General features: G+C 38.8%; 1 protein-coding gene across 1 annotated transcript; it reads right to left on the reverse strand.

The window, feature by feature from the left end:
• Nucleotides 1–232: 232 nt before the first annotated feature.
• tdrkh (tudor and KH domain containing) lies at nucleotides 233–21,233 on the reverse strand. The gene is made up of 13 exons (XM_075457685.1): nucleotides 21,139–21,233; nucleotides 19,473–19,633; nucleotides 19,227–19,318; nucleotides 11,403–11,604; nucleotides 8,710–8,849; nucleotides 8,291–8,612; nucleotides 8,024–8,190; nucleotides 7,354–7,529; nucleotides 4,852–4,916; nucleotides 4,528–4,679; nucleotides 4,331–4,441; nucleotides 3,207–3,261; nucleotides 233–902 (listed from the first exon to the last, which is right to left on the reverse strand). Exons 2-13 carry the CDS (start codon nucleotides 19,600–19,602, stop codon nucleotides 847–849), a joined length of 1,668 nt encoding a protein of 555 aa, XP_075313800.1. The 5' UTR covers nucleotides 19,603–19,633; nucleotides 21,139–21,233; the 3' UTR covers nucleotides 233–846.
• Between the last annotated feature and the right edge of the window lie 3,877 nt (nucleotides 21,234–25,110).

Here is a 25,110-nt window from a genome sequence, read left to right on the forward strand (position 1 = left end):
TTAAACGGAGGACTGCTGAATAAATGAATGAAATTCCTCTTCAGTTCATGAAGAGTAACTAAGATTTCGGTAAAAGCGGTGTAGCTTTGTAGCTTATTTCATATTCTAACATTTGGCTGTTGGCTCTTCATTATTCATAATATTTTTGTTTTGAAATATAAATATGCATTTTCAATATGGGAAAAAGAAAGAGTAAAAGACTATTTTACTTGTGAAATAAAACAAAGTCTTTATTGCAATACAGAGCAATCCTACACACAACTAAAAAAAACATTTTATGTCCTAAGCTTATGATACATTGAATGTCATATTTTCATACTGAACACAATTTAATTAACCACATTCAATAATACCATTTGTTTTTATTTCTTAAACTCAAAACAATCAACTTAGTATCATCAACTTAAACAAAGATACAATTACAGAGAAAATGACAAAAACATTAGCAACCAACGAGATGCCTTCTGTTACCCACTGACACATCAGTTGTCACTGATAATACTGACAATATGTTGTTCCCCTCTTATTTCTTGAAAGTAAACTATAGTAACATTAAAATTCAGCCAAGCAGCACAAGAGAACAGCATATAGGGTAAAAAAAAAAAAAAAAAAAGAGCGAATGTGGCTCTAAAGAGTGTGGCACACACAAGCAGGTAAGGCTCCACAATGAGGATTTATGCATTTGAGTTTGGGTAAAGAAAAAAACAAAACTATTCAGCTCATGTGTTTCGGTGGTTAATGCTTGCACATAAGAGGAGGAACAAAAAAAGATTTTTTTTTTCAAAACATAACTGTGATAGATTCATTTTGTTGCACTTGTGACAGGAAATACCTCTGTTGGCTGTCTCAGAGTGGCTCATCCTCTATGACATCATCAATGCTTCCTGAGATTGAGGCAACCTCTGGAGTACAAAAAGGAAACATTCATGTTAGAATTCATCAGGGCTCTCAAGTCTCACGCAATGAGCGTGACACACGCAATTCAACAAGTTCACACGCCATACATGGCATTTCTAACGCTGAGAAATGATTAACTTCATCGCACAGAAATTCAAATGGCCTATACTATAAACGAGTAAATGGCAGGTTACTGTGCAGTGTGTGCACTGTACCGCTGTCTTGATTTAGCAACCCATCGGCAAATCACAAAAAAGAATTTCTCAACCAATCAGAAAACAGAATTTCTTGTTGCCGGGTGAGGTCTGAAATAGCTTTCAGCTGCAAGCACACGTTCCATGAATGCAGAGCAGACGTAACCTATGCTCTGAATGCGTGCAGAAGTTGTAAACGAGCTGGAGGTGGAAGAGAACCGTCAGGATCATCATCAGGTAATATCTTCATTTATTTTAATCTTTTATTAGTTACTATAATTTTCCTACTCTATGTAAAAGACCAATGCTTGCCGATATTCGTTGGAGTACTAGGCCTAAAGAGAATGAAGAAGAGGAATGAGGAATGTTTGCCCGTTTTAAAGATGTCAGGGAAGAAACAAAAGAGTAGGCTTTATGTGTTTATCTTTGTTTAATTTGCATTTTTGTTTAGAAAGGCGTACACAAAACAATTTATTTTAAAATATAGCAGAATTTAGTGTAAAAGTGAAGATTTGTGATTTTGGTATAAATGTTGCTCCCCCCCCTCGTTTAATTTCTCAAATGATATTATGTACATGTGACATTATTGTGGTCATTAACCTGTGTTTCCCTGTTCCAACAGGTATCCATTAAATGTTGTTCCAGTGTTTGTTGCCCCCTCTTTTCTGTCTTCTCAAACCCCAGCTGGTAGAGGCAGATGGCCACCCTTCCTGAGTCTGGTTCTGCCAGAGGTTTCTTCCTGTTAAAAGGGAGTCTTTCCTTTCCACAGTAGCCTCAGGCATGCTCAGGACGGGAGATTGGACTGAAGACAAGTTTCGGTGCAATCTGTTGGTTTCCTTAGCGAGGAAATTGTTTTTGAATTGGCTCTATAGGAATGAATTGGATTATTTTGAAATTATGATTACAATGAATTGAACTCCAATTCGCTTGAATTGGACTATATTATTTAAGTGTCTTGAGATGACATGTGTTGTAATTTTGGCGCTATATAAATAAACTGAATTGAATTGATCCTTTATTTTTGGGCTGTCCCAAAAATTCTCTGAAAAGCCTTCAGCTGATCCAAAATGCTGATGTGAGAATTGAACTGTCAGGATATTTCTCCAGTTTCAAATTATTTTCATTGGTTCCTTGTTAAATCCAGAACAGAAATAGAATTTCTTCTCTTTACATTCAAAGCTCTTTACTGACTGAGCTCCATCATATCTTAAAGATCTTATGGTTCTATATTTTACCAACAAAGCACTTTGGTCTCAACTGCAAACTTCTTTGAGTTTCTAAAAGTAAAATGTTAGGCAGAACCTTCAGGTATCAGGCCCCTTACTACTTTTAAGATTAGGATTAAAACTTTCCTTTTGATAGATCTTATTGTAAGAAATGGCTCAGGTGACCCTAAAACATTGGTTATGCTGCTGTGAGCCTGGACTGCTGCGTTACCTCCCATGATGCACCTTTTATCACTCTGTTCTCTTTACTCTCCATGTCCATATGATATTATTGTTCAGTAACTTGTCATAAACTTGTGTTGTTGTTTTTCTCAGCAGGTGTGCCTGGTATTATGGTGCTTATTGACCCCTCTGCCCTATCCTCTCAACCACCAACTGGTCAAGTCAGATGGCCACCCTTCCTGAGTCTGGTTCCGTTGGAGGTTTCTTCCTGTTATGAGGAAGGTTTTTCTTTTTACCTCACCCTCATACATGCTCACGACTGGAGATTTGTATTTGGGGATCTGTTGGTTTCCTTGGCTAGACAATTTTTTTGAATTGGCAATGTACAGTATGAACTGGACTATTCAAACTTGGATTTGAATAAATTTGATTTGATTACAATTAATTTGATTATTAGCTTGAATTGCAATGTATCTTTGAAGTGCCTTGAGATGACATTTGTTGTGATTTGACACTATATAAATAAGATCACTTGAAGCTGAAGCAACACCTCTGCAGAGTCTTGCAACATCCAGAAACCTGGGTTAACATACAAGTGCCCTGCTTTTCCTCACATGACTCTAGTTTGTATATTCCGATTCTTCAAAAGGAGGAGGAGTACAATTCCATGTCCATGTAACCACACAGACTGACCAGCTTCATGGTAGATCTGATTGTCTTAACTCACCTGATAAACTGATGCATGAGAGACTAAGCTCTGATGATGCTCCTATTACATCATCCTGCAAGAACACAAAATAAAAGTAATCAACGATATTTTTTAATGGTTCGGTCAAGGTTTCAATTATCACAGGAAGCCTGTATATCGCTTAAGATCTAAATGATGTTTTCAGTTTGATCAAACAACACCATATTCAAGTCCAAGTACTAGCTTTTTTAACTACATCTTGACCGTTACAGAGTCATTATCAGGGACATGGCTCACCTGTCTTCAAATTTGAGATTTTTTCCGAGAAAAACAACTTATCTACAGAGCCAAGAACAGTCTTTGTGAACAAAACTTTTACACATAAGAAAACAGATATATTTAGTTGTTCCTGAGTTTTTCTAGTTTAAATCAAACATGTGGAAATGTACAAAACTAGTCTTAAAGGGGAACTGCGGTATTTTCAACATTAAGCCTCTTTTCTGAGTCGTCTGCAATGTTTTAGAACCCCCCTCACCGCTTTTTTGATGTTTACTGCTGTCTCCGGTATTTGCTTAATTTTGATTCTTCTCAACCTGCTTCAGAATGGCAAGTCATGCGCATGTCTAGAAAGGTCCGTAAAAGCACAATAAACGTCCGTTTTCAAAATAATCAACTCACCGGAGTGGTTACTGGTGTGCACTGGCAATCCATATCAAATTTCGTTGCGAAAAGTTGCTTCTGTCGTGTTTTATTTGGCAGCTCGTTCATGCTCGCACTATTTTCTTAGCGGTGGCGGAGTAATATCAACGAACATCCAGTACAAAATGTCAAATAAAACACGACAGAAGCAACTTTAAGATGCAAATGAAATGTAAAAGATAAACTAGTAAGTAGAGCTTGAGTTAAGATTAGTCTTTCAAACTAAAATCTGCACTTCTAAAAGCCCTAATGATGGGACTTAATTTGACTACACAGTTCTTGCATATTTGGTTCCTATATCATTGTGTGTAAGATCTTATGTCAGTGAAGATGTGGCTGTTTTCACTTGGACAACAATAGCTTCCATAATCATCTACATTTCTACAAAGAAAAACCTTCATCGCAACCTACTCTACTATGATAGAACTAGTGACATTTTGAAAAACTCCAACTCAGTGACTCACCAGCATCTTTTGCAGACTGCCCAGTTTGTCTCGCTCAGTCCTCCCATTCAACACTTCCTGAAAGCTGACGGCATGGCCCAACCTTATGAGCTCCTCACCGATATCCACAAGCTATAGTGGACAAGTTTGTGGGTTTTATGTAACAATATTTGTGTACAAAGACAGACGTGTAGATAAATAAGAAAAATCTTTCTTACCTTTCCCTCACTGCTGTCGTAAAGCTTGACACAGGGCCAGGAGGAGATTTCAGAGTGGGAGTAACTGCAGAGTTTGGCCTGCAGGGGCCTCCAGGAGGCACAATATGTCAGACGTTCAAACTCATCCAGGGCATCCTCAGTCCACATCTCTCCTAAAATGGCAGAAAGGCAGGTCAAATCAAAACATAAATACTGGGAAAGAGGCTAAATTAAAGGATAATCAACTAATATCCCACAGTAACAGAGGAAAATGTTTGAAACCTTAACCTTATTCTCAGTCAGGTGTTTGTGTGATAAAAATTATCAAGACGACAAAGCCTTTACCTTTTGGACTCACTCCAGCTAAGTTGCACTCAATAGCTTGGAATGGTAAGCTGAGGAAGTCACTCCTGAAATTTTAATGCAGCAGCTGTTAATACTTAGCTTTGTTGTTTTCAAACTCAAACTATATACAAAAACATGCACCTAGTAGTGGGATTACAGCATGGTAGAGAGTCTAATTCACTGTTTTGAAACATCTGTTCATGCAACCATCCATTTATCTTCTTACACTGATTGTTTATTGGGTTGTGGGGGCAATAGTGTAAGCAGACGTTCTTTGACCTACTTCTCCCCAGGTCTTCCAAAGAAGATATATTCTATCCAGCGTGTTCTTGATCTGCTCCGAGGCCTCTTTCAGGTAGAACATGTCTAAAATGCCTTTCCTGGAAGCAATTCAGAAGTAATCCTGACTAGATACTACCTCAGTTGGCTCCTCTGAATGAATAGGAGTAGCGGCTCTACTGAGCCCCTTGCTGATGATTCAGCTCCACACCCTACCCATAAATGTCATTTAGGCCACTTGTATTTACAATCTCATTCTTTCTGTCGATATTAACTCCAACTGCCTTGTCTCTTACCCAAATGCGTTCAGAATGTTTCTTACGTTTTTAACCAACCAATCAAGAGTTCCAATCAAGAGCTTTCTGCCATGCTTTTTCAGTATCCTGAGTATGTGAGCTTCTGCTGCCCGTCTTATTTTTTTCCCTGCATATCAGTTGATAAGAAGGGCTAACTAAAGAAGCAGGTTTCTTCTTACCTTGTTTTAGATGCTTTTTTTTCTCCTACATGTTGATGCTGATCATCACCATATAGTTTTACAAATGCCATGTATACACTACCGTTCAAAAGTTTGGGGTCACTTAGAAATTTCCTTTTATTTCAAAGAAAAGCACTGTTTTTTTCAATGAAGATAACATCAAATCAATCAGAAATACACTCTATACGTTGTTAATGAATATTCTAGGTGGAAATGTTTGGTTTTTAATGAGATATCTGCATAGGTGTATGGATGCCGATTTCCAGCAACTATCACTCCAGTCTTCTTCATTCATTGTGTTCATTGTGTTTGCCAATCGCCTTAGAAGACTAATTGATGATGAGAAAACCCTTGTGCAATTATGTTAGCACAGTTGAAAACTGTTTTGCTGGGGAGAGAAGCTATAAAATTGGCTTTCCTTTGAGCGAGTTGAGTATCTGGAGCACCATTTGTGGGTTCCATTATACTCTCAAAATGGCTAGAAAAAGAGAACTTTCATTTGAAACACTGCCAGTCTATTCTTGTTCTTAGAAATGAAGGCTATTCCATGCGAGAAATTGCGAAGAAACTGATATTTCCTACCACTCCCTTCAGAGAACAGCACATATGGGCTCTAACCAGAGGAGAAAGAGAAGTGGGAGGCCCTGGTGCACAACTCAGCCAAAAGACAAGTATATTAGAGTCTCTAGTTTGAGAAATAGATGCCTTACAGGTCCTCAACTGGCAACTTTTTTTAAATGGTACCCGTAAAACACCATTGTCAACGTCTACAGTGAAGAGGCGACTCCGGGATGCTGGCCTTCTAGGCAGAGTGGCAAAGAAAAAAACATATCCGAGAAAAGAGCAAAAGAAAAGATTGATATGGGCAAAAGAACACAAACATTGGACAGAGGAAGATTGGAAAAAAGCGTTATGGACAGACGAATCAAAGTTTGAGGTGTTTGGATCACACAGAAGAACATTTGTGAGACGCAGAACAGGTGAAAAGATGCTGGAAGAGTGCCTGACTCCATCTGTTAAGCGTGGTGGAGGTAATGTGATGGTCTGGGGCTGCTTTGGTGCTGGTAAAGTGGGAGATTTGCACAAAATAAAAGGGATTTTAAATAGGAAGGCTATCACTCCATTTTGCAACGCCATGCCATACCCTGTGGACAGCGCTTGATTGGAGCCAATTTCCTCCTACAACAGGACAATGACCCAAAGCACACCTCCAAATTATGCAAGAACTATTTAGGGAAGAAGGAGGCAGCTGGTATGCTGTCTGTAATGGAGTGGCCAGCGCAGTCACCAGATCTCAACCCCATTGAGCTGTTGTGGGAACAGCTTGACCGTATGGTACGCAAGAAGTGTCCATCAAGCCAATCCAACTTGTGGGAGGTGCTTCAGGAAGCGTGGGGTGAAATTTCTACAGATTACCTCAACAAATTAACAGCTAGAATGCCAAAGGTCTGCAATGCTGTAATTGCTGCAAAATGAGCATTATTTGATGAAAGCAAAGTTTGAAGAACAAAATTAGTATTTCAAATAAAAATCATAATTTCTAAGCTTGTCAATGTCTTGACTGTATTTTCTATTGATTTTGTAACTCATTTGATAAATAAAAGTGTGAGTTTTAATGGAAAACACAAAATTGTCTGGGTGAAACCCAAAGTTTTGAACGGTAGTATATATGCCATATGTAATTAAAGAAAAAGTAGCAGATGTCTGCCACTGAAACAGTGTTTTCCCTCCATGGTGACATGCCTTACCTCATGCAGCGGAGGCTGTCCCTGGGGAGCTCCCCATTGTCACCAAAGTCTTCATAATAAAGATCTACTAGTCCAGAGGCAAGGACTCCCAGCACCCTAGCTCTGTTCCACATGCCATGGTCTCGGTACGGAGCTGCCACAATGTCTCCTACTACAATGGTGTCAACCCGCCGATCCTACAGAGCCACAACATCAGCTGTAAATCACACATTTTCAACGCAGGGGAGAGTGTTGCTGAAATAGAAGAACCGTTGGTGGAAAATTCTGAGTTCAGGGTTCCTAATCAGTCTTAGACCCAAGATTAGTTTTAGCTTGGTTTTGTTGAAAGGCTATGTACCACAGGTTATTCAGGTTAGTATAATTAAACCTATAGTTAAAAAAAAAAGAGAAGAAGAAAAAAATACTGTGGCTTGCTAATTTAAGACTTATGTTAAATTTCCATTTTATATCAACAGTTCATGAAAACATTGTTGTTGCTCAACTTCGAGATAATTCACATGGAAATAATCTGATGAGTTTCAGGATTGTTGATTTATAAACTGATAAACTGATTTATAACTGAATTTAATTGAATCAATGCCTTACATTTCTCCTGCCACTTTAAACCCCACAGTACTGTCATAGACTCCTAGTGCAACACAAGCATTAAAGCATCAGGAAATGTTCTTACTGTGGAATTTCCACTGGTGTAAAAGGAGTTCATTTCCTCTATCAGCTTATCCAGCTGGAGGGAACGAACCCCTAAGATTTGGATCCAGAAGTGATTTGGGTTTTCTGATGCAGAAACATAAACCTCCAAATGTTCATCAGGCTGGAAGCTCAGGTCTGGGCTGGGAACTGGGACACAATAATAATATTTGTGTTAAATGACAGGGCTAAAAGATACCTCACAGGAAACCTGCAGTCATAAACATGCTCTTTACTAAAAGTGACTAACTTTCAAACTTGCAAACTTCCGAGGGTGATCCAGTTGAGAAACTCTTCTCCTTCTCCTCCTCCTTGCCTTCCATGACTTTCACTTCTTCCATCTTGTCAAAAATACTGTGCAGTGTGCCAGTGGTTACATTAACATGGATAAGCCCATTCTTCTCTGTCTGAAAGATGGGGCCATTGTTGTTAAGCCCTAGCGATGATCTAGTCTCCACGCAGTCTGGCCTTTGATCCACAACAGTATGACCACGTTTCTGGCGTAGGGCTGATGACTCTGAAATCTTTGTCCTAACCATCAAGTTCTCTCTGACTTTCTCTAGAATCATCTCCTGCAAACAAGTCACAAAAGTAGAAGTCACACTTAATCTGAGAAGGAAAGCGTCACAGCACACACAGAGATAACCTGCACGAGACAGCCTACTTCACCTTGGCCTGCTTTACTTCCCATCTGGCCCCTGTAATAGTCACTTTGCCCTTTGCGTCCAGGCTCTGCATCTTTTCTTTGGAACAGGCCACTTTGGCTCCTGTGGTCCTGATGATCAGCTTCAAACTCTCACCACCTCGGCCTGCAACAGCACATGCGCACACACATCCATACACACAGAAGTATGGATACATGTCCTCCTTCATCAACTATTTATGAGACATTATATAACATAAAGCTGATGCTGTCTGTTTTTGTTCAAAGATAGTCCAACATAAAGTACTGTGTCCATCTCCATTGTTGTACGGGAACCAATTAGAAATGTACCGATTAGCTACATTGTTCAAGTGTGTCATGTGTTAATCTATTACCGTGAACACTTACCCCAATTTGACTCAATCAGACATGCACTGTTGTATTAACAGAAAGACACACTTGACATATAAAATCCTTTTAATGTCTGTAGAAAAAATTCCACAGCTAGTTATATGAAAAAAAAATATCACTGATTTCAGATGAACTTCAATTAAAGAAGTGAATTTATGAAACACATTTTGGGAAGACTTTCAAACTTAATCTTAAAATAACACTAGACAAAAAATGAATGGCCTGTACTTGTATAGTGCTTTTCTAGTATATCTGACCACTCAAAGCGCTTTCACACTACATGCCACATTCACCCATTCACTCACACATACAGCACGCTACACAGTGCTTTGTTCTAAGCATTGGTAGGCAACTAGGGGTTCAGTGTCTTGCCCGAGGACACTTCAACACGTGGCCCAGAAAAGCCACGAGTTGAACCACGACCTCTGGATTGGTAGGCGACTGCTCTTACTCCTGAGCTACAGCCACCTCAACAATGAACAAATCAAAAAAATCTAGGACCAGACAACAATTACAATGAAAGTGCCCAGAAGTTTTGTTTTTCTTAGTGTTAGTTGTTGAATAGGTTGTATGTTAAATATTAACCCATGTTAAATAGGTTGTATCTGTAAGAAAACACATAGTTTTAATAAATTACAAGTTCAGCCAACATCTTTTCCAGACAGATACAGTACAAACTCTTCCAGGTAAAACAAGCAAAGCTCGCCTGCAAATAGTTCACCACGACTATGCTTTTGTCATTTGAGAGTGCAGCACCCTGCAAACATTTTTTTTTTTTTTTAACCAATGTATGAAACAGTTTGCGCTTGATGTCAATTATGACATTGCATCATGAACGAAAGTGAGAGCAAAGAAACATGCATTGTGATAAGGGTGAATGGCTGTCACTCGCGGTTTTGTATGCGTGTTTATGTGCGCCTGCATGAGTCACAGGGTTAAGGGTTATCATTCATGTTAAAAAGGTGGAGTAATTTCATGTGATTTGGAATGGTATATTCATATGAAATTCACATCTCTATGCAGAATAAATAGGAAGACAAAGGGGGGTAGTGACAAGCAACAAACTTTTCCTCAGTCAAGGACTTATCCACTTATCTCGTCTATTTAGGCGGTTTTAGGCATCATAAAGCTGTATCACATTTATTCAGGAAAGACAACAAGTTATTGTTGTTGTCTACCCCTTGGTAAATTTCTCCAGAGAAGCTTAAAATGAGTACCTTCAAATCCAAACCCGTCAGCAGCCCAACTAATGACCAAACAGATCACTCAATACATTCATTGTTCAACATGTATAAGAAAAAAACAAAGTTATCCTCCAACTTTAGCTTGATATATGTCAAAAATTTTACATCTTGCTTTATGCTTTGGTATCAAAATCAAATCTCAACATCAGTTACATAGTACACTTGATGAAAAAATAACTAACAATCCTATACCCGTACTTTCATATTTTACATCCCCACAAGGAAATCTGATTTCTCATTGCCATTCTTTCATTTTTTACCAGTCAGTCATTAGAAATTCTGATGTGCTATTTATTTTGAATACACCATCAATACAGCACTGGTAATAACCATTATAAAATGTAACAGTGGTGAAATATTGCCCTTATAAGCAACAGACATATTAGCAGCTAAAAACTGATGAATGGAGCAACAATGAAGCCCAGAGTTTATGGAGTCGACATGTGACCAAGCTACGGCGCTCTGCGATGCATGTTTTAAAGACATTTTGTAATTTGGTCAACCCTTATGTGGAAAAGTGTGGTTTTTGGCACACTGCACGCAATGTACCACTATCACATTATATTATCGCCATGTTTCCAATAGAGATGATTACGTTAATACATACAAAATGTTTTAACAGTAATTAATGGTACACATAGATTGCTACATATTACATTATGTACATCTCTAGCTTGATTCATTATGATTGAGGAGAAAGTATTTATTATTAGCGTCTATTGCTAACTTACAGTGCCCCACTGCTAACCACGGATGGACTGCAGACAAGGGAAATATAAGCATTAGAGAATAAAATCACCAGTCAAGTATTTTTGATTTATTTCACTTTGGTGTGTGATCTGAGCTCTCAAGCTGTGCACTGTATAATCAATTTGAATAGATATATAACTATATAATATAATATATAAAAATTAGTTTCTGTAGTGTGTGTTATTTTAACTAAAGCATGGCCTGGACAGTTCATTAAGACCTTATACAATTTTGTGACCTTGTGATTAAAAACACAATATGCTTCCTTTAAAAGCAAAAAGGTCCTGAAGAAAAAGGTTTATCAATCAGTATACCTATAATGCGTCCAAAAGAGGTCTGAGGAACCTCCAAAACCTCAGACACTGGTTCACAGTCGGTGACCAGGTTCTCCAAGACACAACGGGCCATCAGGACTTGCTCCTTTGAGCCCTGCAGCAGGAAACATATGGCCGTCTTTGATCCAGGCTCCCCTGAATCAGACAAAACCCTCACATGAGCTCCAGACTTCTGGGTCACCTAAACCAAAGAGACACAGACTTTCTGTTTGTTGGGAGATTCATGACTAACTGTTCCATGATTCACACTGTCATCAAGTTAATGCACTCAACTATGTTGGAATAACACTGCAAAAGTGCAAAATGAAACAGCAGCAAAATATTATGCACAACACCATAGAGATTACATCAGCTCTCTATGATGATAAAATCAGACTGAATAATAAAATGCAAAAAAAAAATAGAATGCAGCTAAAAATATTGAAAAATAGAATAAAGAATTTAAAAAATTAGTTGGAAAAAGCACAGGAGATTCTATGTAAAATCAAAGATAAATGTCCCCTGCATCACAAGTCAGTAGAATTACCAAAACTGTCTTAAAAGTAACTGAACAGGAACTTGAACCCTGGAATTAAAAGTCTGATGTGCTACCATGTAAGCTACTCGGGCTTATAAGGAACTGGGTCACAGGGACAACAGTCTAAATAGAGATTCCCAGACCTCTTTCTCTTTAGCTGCCTCCACTAGTTCCCCTGGATGGACACAGTCAGCTGAGAGATATAATCTCTCTACAAGGTCCTGGTTCTGCTTAGAGGCCTCCTCCCAGTTAGAAATGTCCAAAACACCTCCCCCAGTGAGATGTTAGAGAAGCATCCTGAAAAGACACTCAAACCATGTCAGCTGGCTTCTTTTGTTGTGGTGGAGCAGTAACTTTACTCAGAGCACCTCCCTGATTACTGAGCTTCTCACCCTATCACTAAGGCCAGATTCATACATACACCTTTCAGTTGTCAACAGTCTTGCTTCCTACTAACTTTGAACAGGGTGACATCCCACTTTGCCAAACTGAGTTCTTGGTCAACTGTTTCGCGAGTGTAACTTGCAATGGAATGTTGAGAATAATTCAACTTTTTCAAACGGCAGTGGACCCAGTCAATTCACCTGACTTATCTTCCGTCTGATCTTGTGACTGATTATTGCAACAACTTCAAATGCCAAGCCCACCCATCGTAAAACAGTGATGCATCCAGCTGCTTTACACTCAGTGAAAAACAGAAAGAGTTTGAACAGGGGGTCTTCGACCAATGAAGCCGACAAGTTTAACAGTACATACTTATACTGTTGAGGACTTAAAGTTAAAAGCAGTTTAGTTATTATGTCTGTTTACTACAGCAGCTTCAAGTTGGTTGATTCAGAATTAATTTGACAATTTTTGTTATAAATGAGAGTAGCTACTTTATTGAAACTGGTAGCAGGTTGTTCTGCATAGTTTTGCTATTTGACTCAAGTGGCTTCATACAGCTGCAACAGGTAGCTGGTGCTTCACAGTGCTCTGTAGGGGGGGGGTTCTACAAAAACAGTTCCAGTACTGGTTCATTGTTCTAATAAAACTAAAGACACTTGGTGATATACTCAAGACATTTCCCTTTTGTGCTCTGTATAATGACTCGAGTGAAATAAACAACATGCAGCAGTAATGTGTTCATCTTTGTTTTTGCTTTTATCTCTCATACTACACATGCCACTCTGCTAAGTCCTTATGCTTCTTAGAGATACAACTGTATCTTTAAGATGATGTCACATGTGTGGGGGTGTAGCCATGCCAAATTTCCGTTTCCTGTCGTTTAAAAATGGCTGCCATCCCAAAAAGTACATTTTATCGGAGAAAGAAAGGTGAGTGTGTTATTTATATTTAAAATGTTTTTAAGTTGTATTTTTTTAATTAATTTTCCAAAATGAACATCTAATAAGTCATTCCAGTGAGTTTTTATAACTTATCTTATTTAGTTTCACAGGGCAAATTAGTAATTTATCAATGTGTACTGTAGTGCACGTCAGGACTTTGTACTTTTTTTAAATTTTTCTAGTAGACAGCTCTCTGACAGAGGCAGAAAGAATTCTTAATAGAATCATTGAGGGAGATTCAGACAGACCTTTCAGAAGATGAGATTCAAGTGAGCCGGGTAGGAGAGGGTGAGAACCCAGATGAGGAACCAGACTAGGATGACCAAGATGCAGGGCCAGATGTAGTGGAGAAAGACACACAGAGCCAGCTGATGTGTGCCGTCGTCCTATCTGGGCCAAAACCAACATGTAGGGATTTTTGATTTTGACCAAAAAAGGAATGGTAACATACAGAAATGTAGTCCAGTAAATGTATTTAACTTCTACTTCTTGTAAAAGAGTTGAACATGAACTATCCCAGATATCCGAGGAAAGATTTAAGATATTAATTCTGCTAAATGGTGTATTGCTAAATTATTTTATTTTGTCTCTTAAGTTCATGCCTGTGTTGGAAGAACACAGAATTGTAGATGACAGTATCCTAATGACCCGTAGTGATTGGAGCCCACAGCAGTATTTCCAGCAGTACGTTGACAAAAAACTGATTCAGGACTTGTTCTTCTTCACCAACCAGCGTATGGTACAGGAGTCGGGGTAGTTTAAACACAACGCCAGAAGAGTTTTTAGGGAAAAAAAACCTTTTTAGGAATCTCAGTGCACATGGCATGCCTTGGATATCCAAGAATTAAAATGTATTGGGCTGCCAAAACAAGAGTTCCAGTTATAGCCGATTCCATGACACATTATCGTTTTTACAAGATCAGGTCTTCGCTGAAAGTGGTTAATGATCTGGACGTGCCAGAAGATGATGAAAAAAAAAAAAACAACTTTCCCCTGTGGAAAGTCAAACCAGTTCTGAAAAGAGTCCTCCAAGGTTGTCGCAACCTACCAAGGCCAACAAAGGTCTGTATTGATGAACAGATTGTTCCATTCACCGGCCGTTGTCCAGTTCGTCAGTTTGTGCCTGGGAAGCCGAATCCAACAGGTTTAAAGGTGTTAGTTCTTGCAAGTCCAGGTGGTTGGTACTGGATTTTGAAATCTACATGGGAAAAAACACCTTCACTCAAGTCCGACAGATGGGAATAGGTGGAATTGCAGTCCTGTGTTTGACTGAGACACTTCCCAGAGGATCATTGGTCTACTTTGACCTGTATTTTACCACCATTAGTCTTCTTGACGCTCTTTAAGAAACAGGCCTGCTTGCTACTGGAACAATTCAAAGGAACAGAATCCAAAAACAGTGCCACTTCACTGCTGACAACGTCCTGACCAGAAAACCAAGAGACTCATTATAAATGATTGTTCAGAGACATGATGAATAAGCAGTCACCAAGTAGATGGAGAACAAGCCTGTTGTCATGGCATCGACCGCCCATGGAATTAACCCCCAGGATACCTGTTCCAGATGGTCAAAGAAACAACAGGCAAATCCAAGTCCCAAGACCTGCAGTGGTTGCAGAATATAACATGAACATGTGAGGGGTTGACATGTGTGATCGGATGCTCAGCTTCTACAGAATGTCCAGCAGGACCAAGAAGTGGACTGTTCGCACCATACTTCACTTCACTGATTTGGCCATCGCCAACTCGTGGCTTCAGTTCCGACAGCCAGGTCTTGCAACGAGCTGCAAAGAACACCTCACAGAACCTGAAGTTCAAACTTCTCTTGGCCGAGGAACTGATAACCCAGGGGCAAACATGTCAACAAGACCTGAATGATTCAAGTAATGAAGAGTTCTCTCTGGAAATAAAGAAAAGGAAGCCCCACCCAGATGAGAGAATAAGAAAATATGGTGCAGTCCACTTGCCAACAAAGAAAAAGCTTAGTTGGAAAGAGCTGTGGAGTATGGAGGAAAGGAGTATTAGATTTTTGATAGGGGCAACATATGATGTATTGCCAACTCCCCAGAACCTAAAACTCTGGGTAAATGAAGACCCGTTATGTTCGTTATGTTCAGGTACTGCAACTCTAAGGCATATTTTGTCAGGTTGTAAGGTTAGTCTCTCACAAGGCCGGTATACCTGACAACATGACCAAGTACAGTGAACCCTCGCTATAACGCGGTTCACCTTTCACGGTCTCGCTGCTTCACGGATTTGCATCGTGCATTGTGTTCTGCATTCTGATTGGCTAAACAGTCTCTCCGCTTCTTCTCTACCTGTGTGTCAATAACGTTGCGGTTTAATATGTACACGTACACGTTCATTACAGTTCTCAAACATAATCAATGGTGGCATGTCGGTATATAAAAATCTTTTTGCCCAGAAGAAAAAAAAAAGAGCGACAACAACTACCGATAACTATGTTCTTCTCTCGAAAAAACACACCTTCACCGCAGGCGTTAGAAGAAAAAAACGCTACAGAGCGGAGTCAGGATGCAGCAGCTCAGTCAGAAGAGCAGTGAAATACACGCGAGTCACTATTTGTCCTACTGTACTTTGTATTTCTTTTCATAATCATTTTTCATTTTCTCACGTTCTAATCCAATGACTCGGGTCGCGGTGGGGCGGTGCTGATCTCCGCAATTTGAAGCCTTCAGTTCGTATTGATGATTAAAATGATTATTTTACAGTACAGTAGTTATTTGTTAAAAAAAACGTTTATACAGTACTTTTATTTGTTAAACAAATGCTTGGGCCTGTAAAAAGGTTTTGTTCTTTGGTTTCAAAGTATTATGGAGTATTTCATTGTATAATAATTGTAAAAAAAAATAAAGGTTACTACTTCACGGATTTCGCCTATCACGGGTTGTTTTTGGAACGTAACCCCCGCGAAAAACGAGGGTTCACTGTATTAAGAAGCTTAGCTGCAGGTATTGAAGATAAACAAAGGCAGGTAAACTTAGGAGGGTCTAAGGTGAAGAGAGTGGCAATTCAGTTTGTTCAAGAGGGGGAGAAAGTTAAAAAGACGATAAGGAGGCAAGACAGCTTGGAGGATGCTTGTGATTGGGAGATGCAGGTAGATTTAGGAAATAAGCTTGTTGTTCCCCAGGAAATAGCCTCTACAAATCTAAGGCCTGATATAGTCTTGTGGTCTAGGAGTAGAATGAGAGTCTATTTCATAGAGCTGACTGTTCCTTGGGAGGAATTAGTAGCAGAAGCATATGAAAGGAAAACGCTTAGGTATGTAGAGATAGGGGCAGAAGCAGAGCAACGAGGATGGAAAGTTAGGATCTGTCCAGTGGAAGTAGGATGCAGAGGATTTGTTGCAAAGTCTGTCGTCTAATTGTTGAGGGAGCTGGGTGTAAGTGGACAGAGTGTGAGGAAAATAGTGAAGGAAGTGTCAGATGAGGCAGTAAAGTCCAGTCAGTGGATTTGGATAAGAAGAAGCAATAGTAGCTGGGGGCCCAGCAGGGGGAGCACTTAGGGAAAACAGACTCTTTGAGGAAGCAAAGAAGAAATTTCAGGATATTTAAGTGGAGGGTGTGGCCCATGTACAAAAATAACAAAAAAGCCAAAGTACAGAACAAGTCTGGCAGATGAAGAAAGCAAAATATTTTGAGGACACTGGAAAGAAAACTAGTGAGATATGTGCAGTGCTTAATTTGTAAAGTGGGAGGTCCCGGAGTGCAGAGGATGAGTGGCTCTGGTGCGAAAAAAAAAGGGTGCGGGGGGCGCTTTCGAGCAACCCTGTGCGCCACACCGAAAATAATCTAGGCATGTATTGTAGGCCTAATAACGATAGTCACATCAAATCCGGCGCCGCTTTACAAACTCTCTGGCTAACTGTCCAATAGAACGGAAGTGTGCACCCTCCTTTTCCGTAATATAGATATTTTCAGTATCTCGTTTCATGACAGAAATCACCAACAAGACGGATATCAAAACCAGACATTGACACTAAACAAACTTTAATTTATTTGTTTAATTATTTGATTTTTTTTTTTTTTTAAATAAATATTGTTTGTCAAGAGAGGTGGCGGATCGCAGATGACGGCTATAAATAGCTGGCGGAGCCAACGTCAGAGGTTCCGGAGCGCGCTCCGGCTTGCTCCCCCTCAAATTAAGCCCTGGATATGTGTCTAAATAGTGAAATACTAAGCCAAGACAGGAATTTTAGTCTCAAAGAAGACAAATCACTAGAATCCTGCACAGGAATGGACTGCGAGGATGCAGACCAAGAAACTACAGGAAAGACACCTTCAAGGCAGACCAAAGTACGCTGGACAACCTGGAGAAAGATTAAGTCAAACTGAGAGTTTGCTCTTGTGTATTTAAAAAGTAGATAAAAATAAATAATTTAAAATTGTAATTAGATACCTAAATTTAAAAATTAAAACCATTTTAAATTGCTAGAAGGAAAAGAAAGAAAAAAGTATTGTGTTCAAAGGTCCGCTAATTACCTGCATCTTGCATGCTGAAGAGACGCATGACGTCTCCAGCCAGTTTTTCAACACAACAAAGGCAGGCACCATTAGAAAAGGATAGGATAAGCAATCTGCGCGTGCAAAGCTTTAATCTCTGCAAAACCCGAAGAGACAGCCAGCAAGACGTTATTACTTTATTTGGACCTTAATAACGCTTCTGTTCATTGTTTAGCATACAGTTTAGATGCTGTCCATTTGCTTGATTTACTCCACTACGTAAGGTTTAACATGCAGTCGCACAGAATTGCCATTAATCAATATTCTACCTTGATCTATACTGTTACAGGTGTGTGTGTGTGTGTGTGTGTGTGTGTGTGTGTGTGTGTAAAAATCTGAATGAAATGATGGTTTTGCGCGTTGCTACATTAGTGATTAAACAATGAATAAAAAATTGATCTATCGGTAATTTAAGTAAATAAATAGCCTTACACTGATTAACACTACTTTGATTCAAAATAATCCATTTGGTCATATAAAGTTATTTATTTATTTTGTATTTGTTTAGATAAAATACACATTTATTGCACTGATAAATAAAATAAAATTCATTTGTTATAAATGAAATTAGTTGATTACAAAAGTCTTAGATCTGATTGTTGTTGTTTGATATGATTTTAGCGAACTGACTAACAGCTGACAGAATCTCCTGACTGTCTGAAACTGTAAATAAAGAAAGATAAAGGAGAAAATGTTTGAGTGGAATCCAGTTCCCTTCGAGTTGAGAATCAGTCCCTTTAAAGTTGGGGAATTTGCATAGTGAAGGCGCAACTTGATAATTATGCATTTTGGAAGCATGTCCTTTGGTCATATGAGACAAAACTAGAGCGAAAGGAGAGGCTTACAACTCAATTAACACCATTCCCACAATGAAGGAATCATGAAGAAAGGAGGATGTGTGAAGAGATGATATGTTTAGCCACATGTTATCGTTCAACCACTGGGTGTCTAGGCAGTGTCCGGCAAACAACATGGGCTACATACGTAATCTGCAATCTTTCTAGTGAAAAACAAAGTCCGATTAGGAGAGACATGCATCCCACTATCTAGAATAGAATAGAATAGAATAGAATAGAATAGAATAGAAAAATACTTTATTCATCCCCAGTGAGGGAAATTGAAAATCTAGAAATATGGCCGAATTCGTTAATAGTCCAAAAACATGACAACCCAGGGTTGAGACTGGACGCAGAGCTGTAGATTATAGATTATATTATATATTAGATTGTAGTGTAGAGCTGTATACACTTTTCTGCAGCTTCCGATCTGCTGCTACCACCTGCTTTTTTTGGCTGGATTAGCCTCATTTTATGAAACCTGAATTTATATAATTACCTGTAACTATGATCAGTAGAGACATTCTATTTTTATCATGCAGTTATGTCAGTGAGTGGCCAGTCTGTTCACAATTGTAGAGAAAGTACAATCTACTCACCATATCCAAAAACGTAGCTTGGCATCTGGATATGTTCCTGTAGACTTCTATGGGAAGAGTCATTTTGGATACCTCAATGCTGAGTGCATGACCTGTAGTGGAAATCATTCATAAACGACCAAGTACTTCTACCACTATGAACAATAATAACAACAACAACAACAACAATAATAATAATAATAATAATAACAATGAATTAAACATACATTTGCTTGTTATTATAACTGATGAACAGCAAGTACTTACGGCTGCTGGTGTTGCTAATATGGCGATAGATGATGTAGCCCATTGTGGCCCCAACAGAGAGCCCAGCAACCAAAGCCACCATTTTGCCTGAGCTGAGGCTGCTCTCATGACCCTCCTTCACTGCATCCATGATGAACCGTATGCCCAGTATGATGCTCCACCTAAACAGAGATATTAGTCTTCTTCCAGTACTGGTATTAGAGCTGTGACAATTATCTCCTTTTCAGCTCCAATTAATAAATCTTGTTTGTGACACAACCGCAAAAGTTCAGGGATTTCTTTCTTTTTGCAAACCATACAAATGGCAATGGTTTTAGCTGATTTCAAGTACAATCCTCAGCCTTTCTATTTCCATGTAGAGCAGATCTGCAGTAATGTAGCACAGAAGTTAAAACAGTGAACTCTAATATTTGAGGGTTCTCAAACATGTTCATGATACAAACTTCTCAAAAAAAAAAAAAGAAAGAAATTCCACTGATAACTGAAAGATATTTGTAATTCAAATTCTTGACACTGGAAAGAGTAGCTGAAACTAACTATGTAAAATGTTTACATTCAGCTATCAACCACATGTTACAGAGGAAAAAAACTAAATAAAATAGCAGTATTTAGCTGCATTGTTTTATTTATTTTTTAATTAAAGCTGCAGTCGGCAGGTTTTCAAAATTGCGAGTCTAAAGTCGGAAAATTCGAACTGATACAACTTTCAGGTCCCTCCCCCAACCTCTACCAAGTTCCGAATCGCCCCCCAAACCCCTCCCCCTCTGTGGACGAGGTTGTGCACGTGAGTTCACACCAGTGTGAGCGCACACAAGCTGGGGCAGACTCACGCTCAGCAGCGTGTGCACAAGCTGTGATTGACAGGTAGGATTCCTCCACCCTAACTTGATTGGTTAAAAACAGCCGGGAGCGCTCGGTTTTTGCAAGCATGATTACAGGCTTCAGAGGGAGCTACAGATTTCGTTATTTTTCCTAAACAGCCTATTTAATATTCTACTTCCAGAATCCCATGACAGTTCAAGCTAATATGACTAAAAAAAAGTTGCCGACCGCAGCTTTAAACTATATGACAGGTAGGGTTGGTAGTGCACTGTTCACTTTGGAAACAAGTGCTGGATAATTGTGAATTTAGTTGCTGTTCTAATGTGCAAGTCAAATTACATCATCTCAATCTGCTGTCATGGAATTAAAGATATCCATGTTGTTTTAATGATTCGTGTCGGAAAAAGCAGCTGAAAAACAATTTCCGAAAAAATAAACCCTTCAACAAACCCTTGCCTGTTAAGCAAAAACATCTGCTAAATACATATTGATGAAATTGGATTTCAAATAGATTTCTTATTCACTACACTGGACTGGACTGGACTACACACACACACACACACACACACACGTACATATATGCAAGAAAAACCTTGGCTTCCTGGGACATTTTACATTGCAACATATCGGTGTTAACAACATACTGTTCGCCTATTAATGCTCAGAGAATTTTCTCCAACAAGCTAACTTATTGGCTAACAACTGCTAGTCGCTGGTTCAGGTATACACATCAGTCATTCCGAAAAGGTAGAGGAAAATACACATCACAAGTCACCATGGAATGTTTACAATGTGTCACATCATTTAAATTGGCATTAATGACATGCTACAATTAATGACATACCGAGAGACTCTGGCTCCTCTAGTCGACCCTGCTCTCTGGGACAGTTGTCAAGCTAGCCAGGCAAAGAGCTAACAGACAGCTGTAACATCGAATAGTGACCATTGCTTTCTGTGACTCTGGAAGGCGCTGTTGCCTCTTACCAGCTTATCTCAGGGTCCGATAGGATAAACAAAAACAATTACCTCCCATCATCTTTTCCGAAACTATTTCCTTAACCTCGATGGAAAACTTAATAAAATTAAAAAGAGGTGGAAAGATACGGGAAAAGTATTACATTAATTTGAAAAAAATCCGTTTTTTCTGAGTAATTTATTTTTTGGTTTGTTTTGGGGGTAATTGTTCCTGTTTTTCTGAGTAATTCCCCCCCCCTGTTTTTCTGAATATGTTTTCCTGTTTTTCGTGTTAATTTTTTTCACCCTGTTTTTCGGGGTAATTTTCTTTTTTTTTTTTCAGAATTATGGAGATACATCAAAATCCCGCGAGAACATCCAACCTGCAAGTCAGTCTCTCGTAGATCCATGGGGGACTCCTGATCCATGCTCCTGCCCTGTAGGCCTACATGCCAAATCTTCAACTTTCTACCGTAGAGGGTCAATAAATGTAAGGCATAAAATTAGTTACACACAGGGTATGATACTCAGAAAACAATAACTTACTTAGCATGTAAGAAGAATATGTGACTACTAGCTCAGGGGCTGTGTGATAAGCACAGAATGATTTTTTTTTCTATCATACCAAGAAACAGTTAACAATTTATTTTGATGTAAGACACTTTTATTATCAGTATATGATGAGAATGTTTGGACATTTTGTTATATTTTCACTGTTAAATCATAATATAATTTGAATCTCTACCTCATATCAACTGTTAATAATGTTTGTGAATCTGCTCCTTACATTAAAAGGTACTTTGAGGTGTTTCTTTTTTTAAAAAACAGAATCACAGGTTGCTGTCTTATTTTGTTCAACTCTCAACAGATTGTTTCTTTAATGTTGAGTCATGTAGTTCAGGAGTCCTGCTCGGTGAGACATGACATTTTTCCTTTTGTTATGGGGTGCATGTATGGTGAAATATTAAAGTTATCAAATGTGTGTAAACTCAAGGAAAGATGCATGCCCTCATAAAAGATAATCATATGCTTTGTTACGGGGTAACAATAATGTGTCCCGGGCTGAGGAAATAAAACAATGAGAACTGATGGGTGATGTGTGATGTTAAATGGTTATTTATTGGAAATGAAGAGTAACACTATTCAAACAAAACCTAAAGGAAAAACACAATCCCAACGGAAACTGCTGAGGAAAAACAAGAGCCTAAATGATTAACAGAACAAAACCAAGTCAAACTGTCACCCTCCTTCCACTGAAAGAGTTACGCTTAACACCCTGCACAAGCTACTGAAAAACACCAACAATAGCTGGCCCCGGGTGGCGTCTTCCACCTTCTTTTAAAAGTAGCCCAGCTGATCAGACCTACTCAACCACAGCTGAGACAACTCACCTGGCTGCAGCCCTAACACACACACACTCTAAACGACCCTCGGGTCGTAACACCCCCACCCATAAAAAACAAAACAAACTTTGGTTTGTTTTTAAAAAAAAATTCACAAGGCCCTTACCTCACACACGAGACAATGCATCTGCTCCCACATTCTGCACTCCTTTCTTGTATTGGACTTGTATGTTATATTCCTGCACCAATAATGCCCACCGCATTAACAGTTGTTTATGTTTGTACATCTGCCCCAAGAAACCTAGAGGGTTGTGATCGGTGTACACCGTCACTGGGAGGGTAATGGAAACAACATATACCTCAAAGTGCTGCAAAGCAAGCAGCATCGCCAGGGTTTCCTTCTCGATTGTTGAATAGTTCATCTGATGATTTTTAAACTTAACTGAGAAGAAACAACTGCATTTATTGACAACTGCATTTCAACATAAATCTATAAAGTGACATTTCATTCAAATACATAAGAATAGTAGATCTGATCTGTTTATATGTTTAAGAGATGACATGATAATCACCAACTAATTTTAGATACACACATATTCACCTAATTTTGTTACATGTAATTGTTTGGCTGCAAATGACATACAGTAACTTCATGAGAGAAACAAAAAAACAAGAAGGTATATTTCCTAAATGCTAAAATAAACAATAACTAAATATAAAATGAAAAAACGGTTTCACTGCTCGGTATTAACAGGTATTGTGTCTGTAAGAGCTACATTTGAAATTCACCATACACACCATTAAGAACAAGATATTATAAGCTGTTTGATTTATAATTGATAATGACTGTCCTTTTTGTAGGCTGCTCTTTTTACAATGCAACCAAGATTTTCCATTTTTTCACAACGTGTAATATGTGATGCAATATTTCATATGCAGCTATTTGACTGCCAGCACTTATTATTCTTTTTGTCTAACCTTATCATAATCCACTGCAGACATGCTTATATTGATCACTGTATTCCATAACATGTTTCAGTGCTAAATATAATCTGTAAATGTATTCAATGATGTGTTTGCAGTCTCGCTTCCCTCTATTTTTAGAACAGTGATAAATGTTGAGTCTGTTGCTCCCAAAAATAATGCTTTGATAAAATATATAATGTAGCAATCAATGCACATTATTGGTCAATATTCAGCAGAATATGCGGAGAAAGTAGTCGTTTTGACACGTGACTGTGTGTCGGCTAGTTCAAAGAGTGTCGTAACTCTCCTTTAAGGCACTGAATCTTCCTAGTGTCACATATTGTAAACTAGTTTGAGTGGTCACTTCGCTTGTTGTTACTATGGTAACAAATCCCCAACTGGCTATGATCCTCCCATGAAATTGTAATACACGAGGGAGAGTGAGGAAACATTAACCCCCAAAATACATTAAACTAAAATACTGACTCCTATACAATCAAAAGTCACTGCACCCTTGAAATCAAAAACATTTCTGAATTCCATAGACACATGTCACAGAGGAGATGCATGAAGTTGAACAAGGAAGAAGAATACAGTCAATTTGTTTGTCTATGTTTAATTTTACACATAATGGAGAATGAGCCAGGCAGGAACAGATCACAAGACTTCTCAAGAACAGCTCCAATGTTGGAACCAGCCTGATCTGGAAAACCGGAACTGCATTGATATGTCCATGGAAGAAGAATACAGTCAATTTGTTTGTCTTTGTTTAATTTCACACATAATGGAGAATGAGCCAGGCAGGAACAGGTTCACAACACTTCTCAAGAACAGCTCCAATGTTGGAACCAGCCTGATCTGGAAAACCGGAACTGCATTGATATGTCCATGTTTAAGGCATTAATGTTCAGCTTTGATATTCAAACTGGCAGTGTGACATAAACCCAGTCTATTGACTCATTCCTAAGCAATGTTGTCTCGATTAAGTGTTGTTTTGGTCGCAAGTTTGTCTGTACATCTGTCATTTCTCAGCACAAGACTTGCAGCAAGGGCACTCGTTACCTTAGCAAAGGTTCAAATAAATTCAAAGGTTGGAGCCTGCAGGATCCCCGATTCCATATACTCCACAAAGATAGTAGGATGGATGCAGCGGCAGATGCAGGGTCATCTCACAAGTATTGGCCTCGGGGGAATAGTCTCCGAGTCCCATCATCAGCTTGGAAAAACCGAATGGTTCGGTGGTGGGGAAGTTTGGGAATATTGTCGGTGCCCGATACAAATATATAAAAATTTGGCCCAGGTTTCAACCATGGATGAAAAAAAGAGGACCTGACAATGATGAAGAAAATAAAAATGTTTAGATTAAAACTAAAGTTACACATGGACTGGACAGAAACTGTCTAAATACAAATCAGGTTCTAAAGATACTTCTAAAGCTGCTGTACTTGATGATACATTAAGACATACATATTATTACTAGGGCCGGGACTTTAACGTGTTAATTAAGATTAATTAATTAGACAAACATTAAAATTATTGCAATTATTTTTGCA

Source organism: Odontesthes bonariensis, chromosome 23 (genome assembly GCF_027942865.1).
Source record: "Odontesthes bonariensis isolate fOdoBon6 chromosome 23, fOdoBon6.hap1, whole genome shotgun sequence".
Classification (NCBI taxonomy): domain Eukaryota; kingdom Metazoa; phylum Chordata; class Actinopteri; order Atheriniformes; family Atherinopsidae; genus Odontesthes; species Odontesthes bonariensis.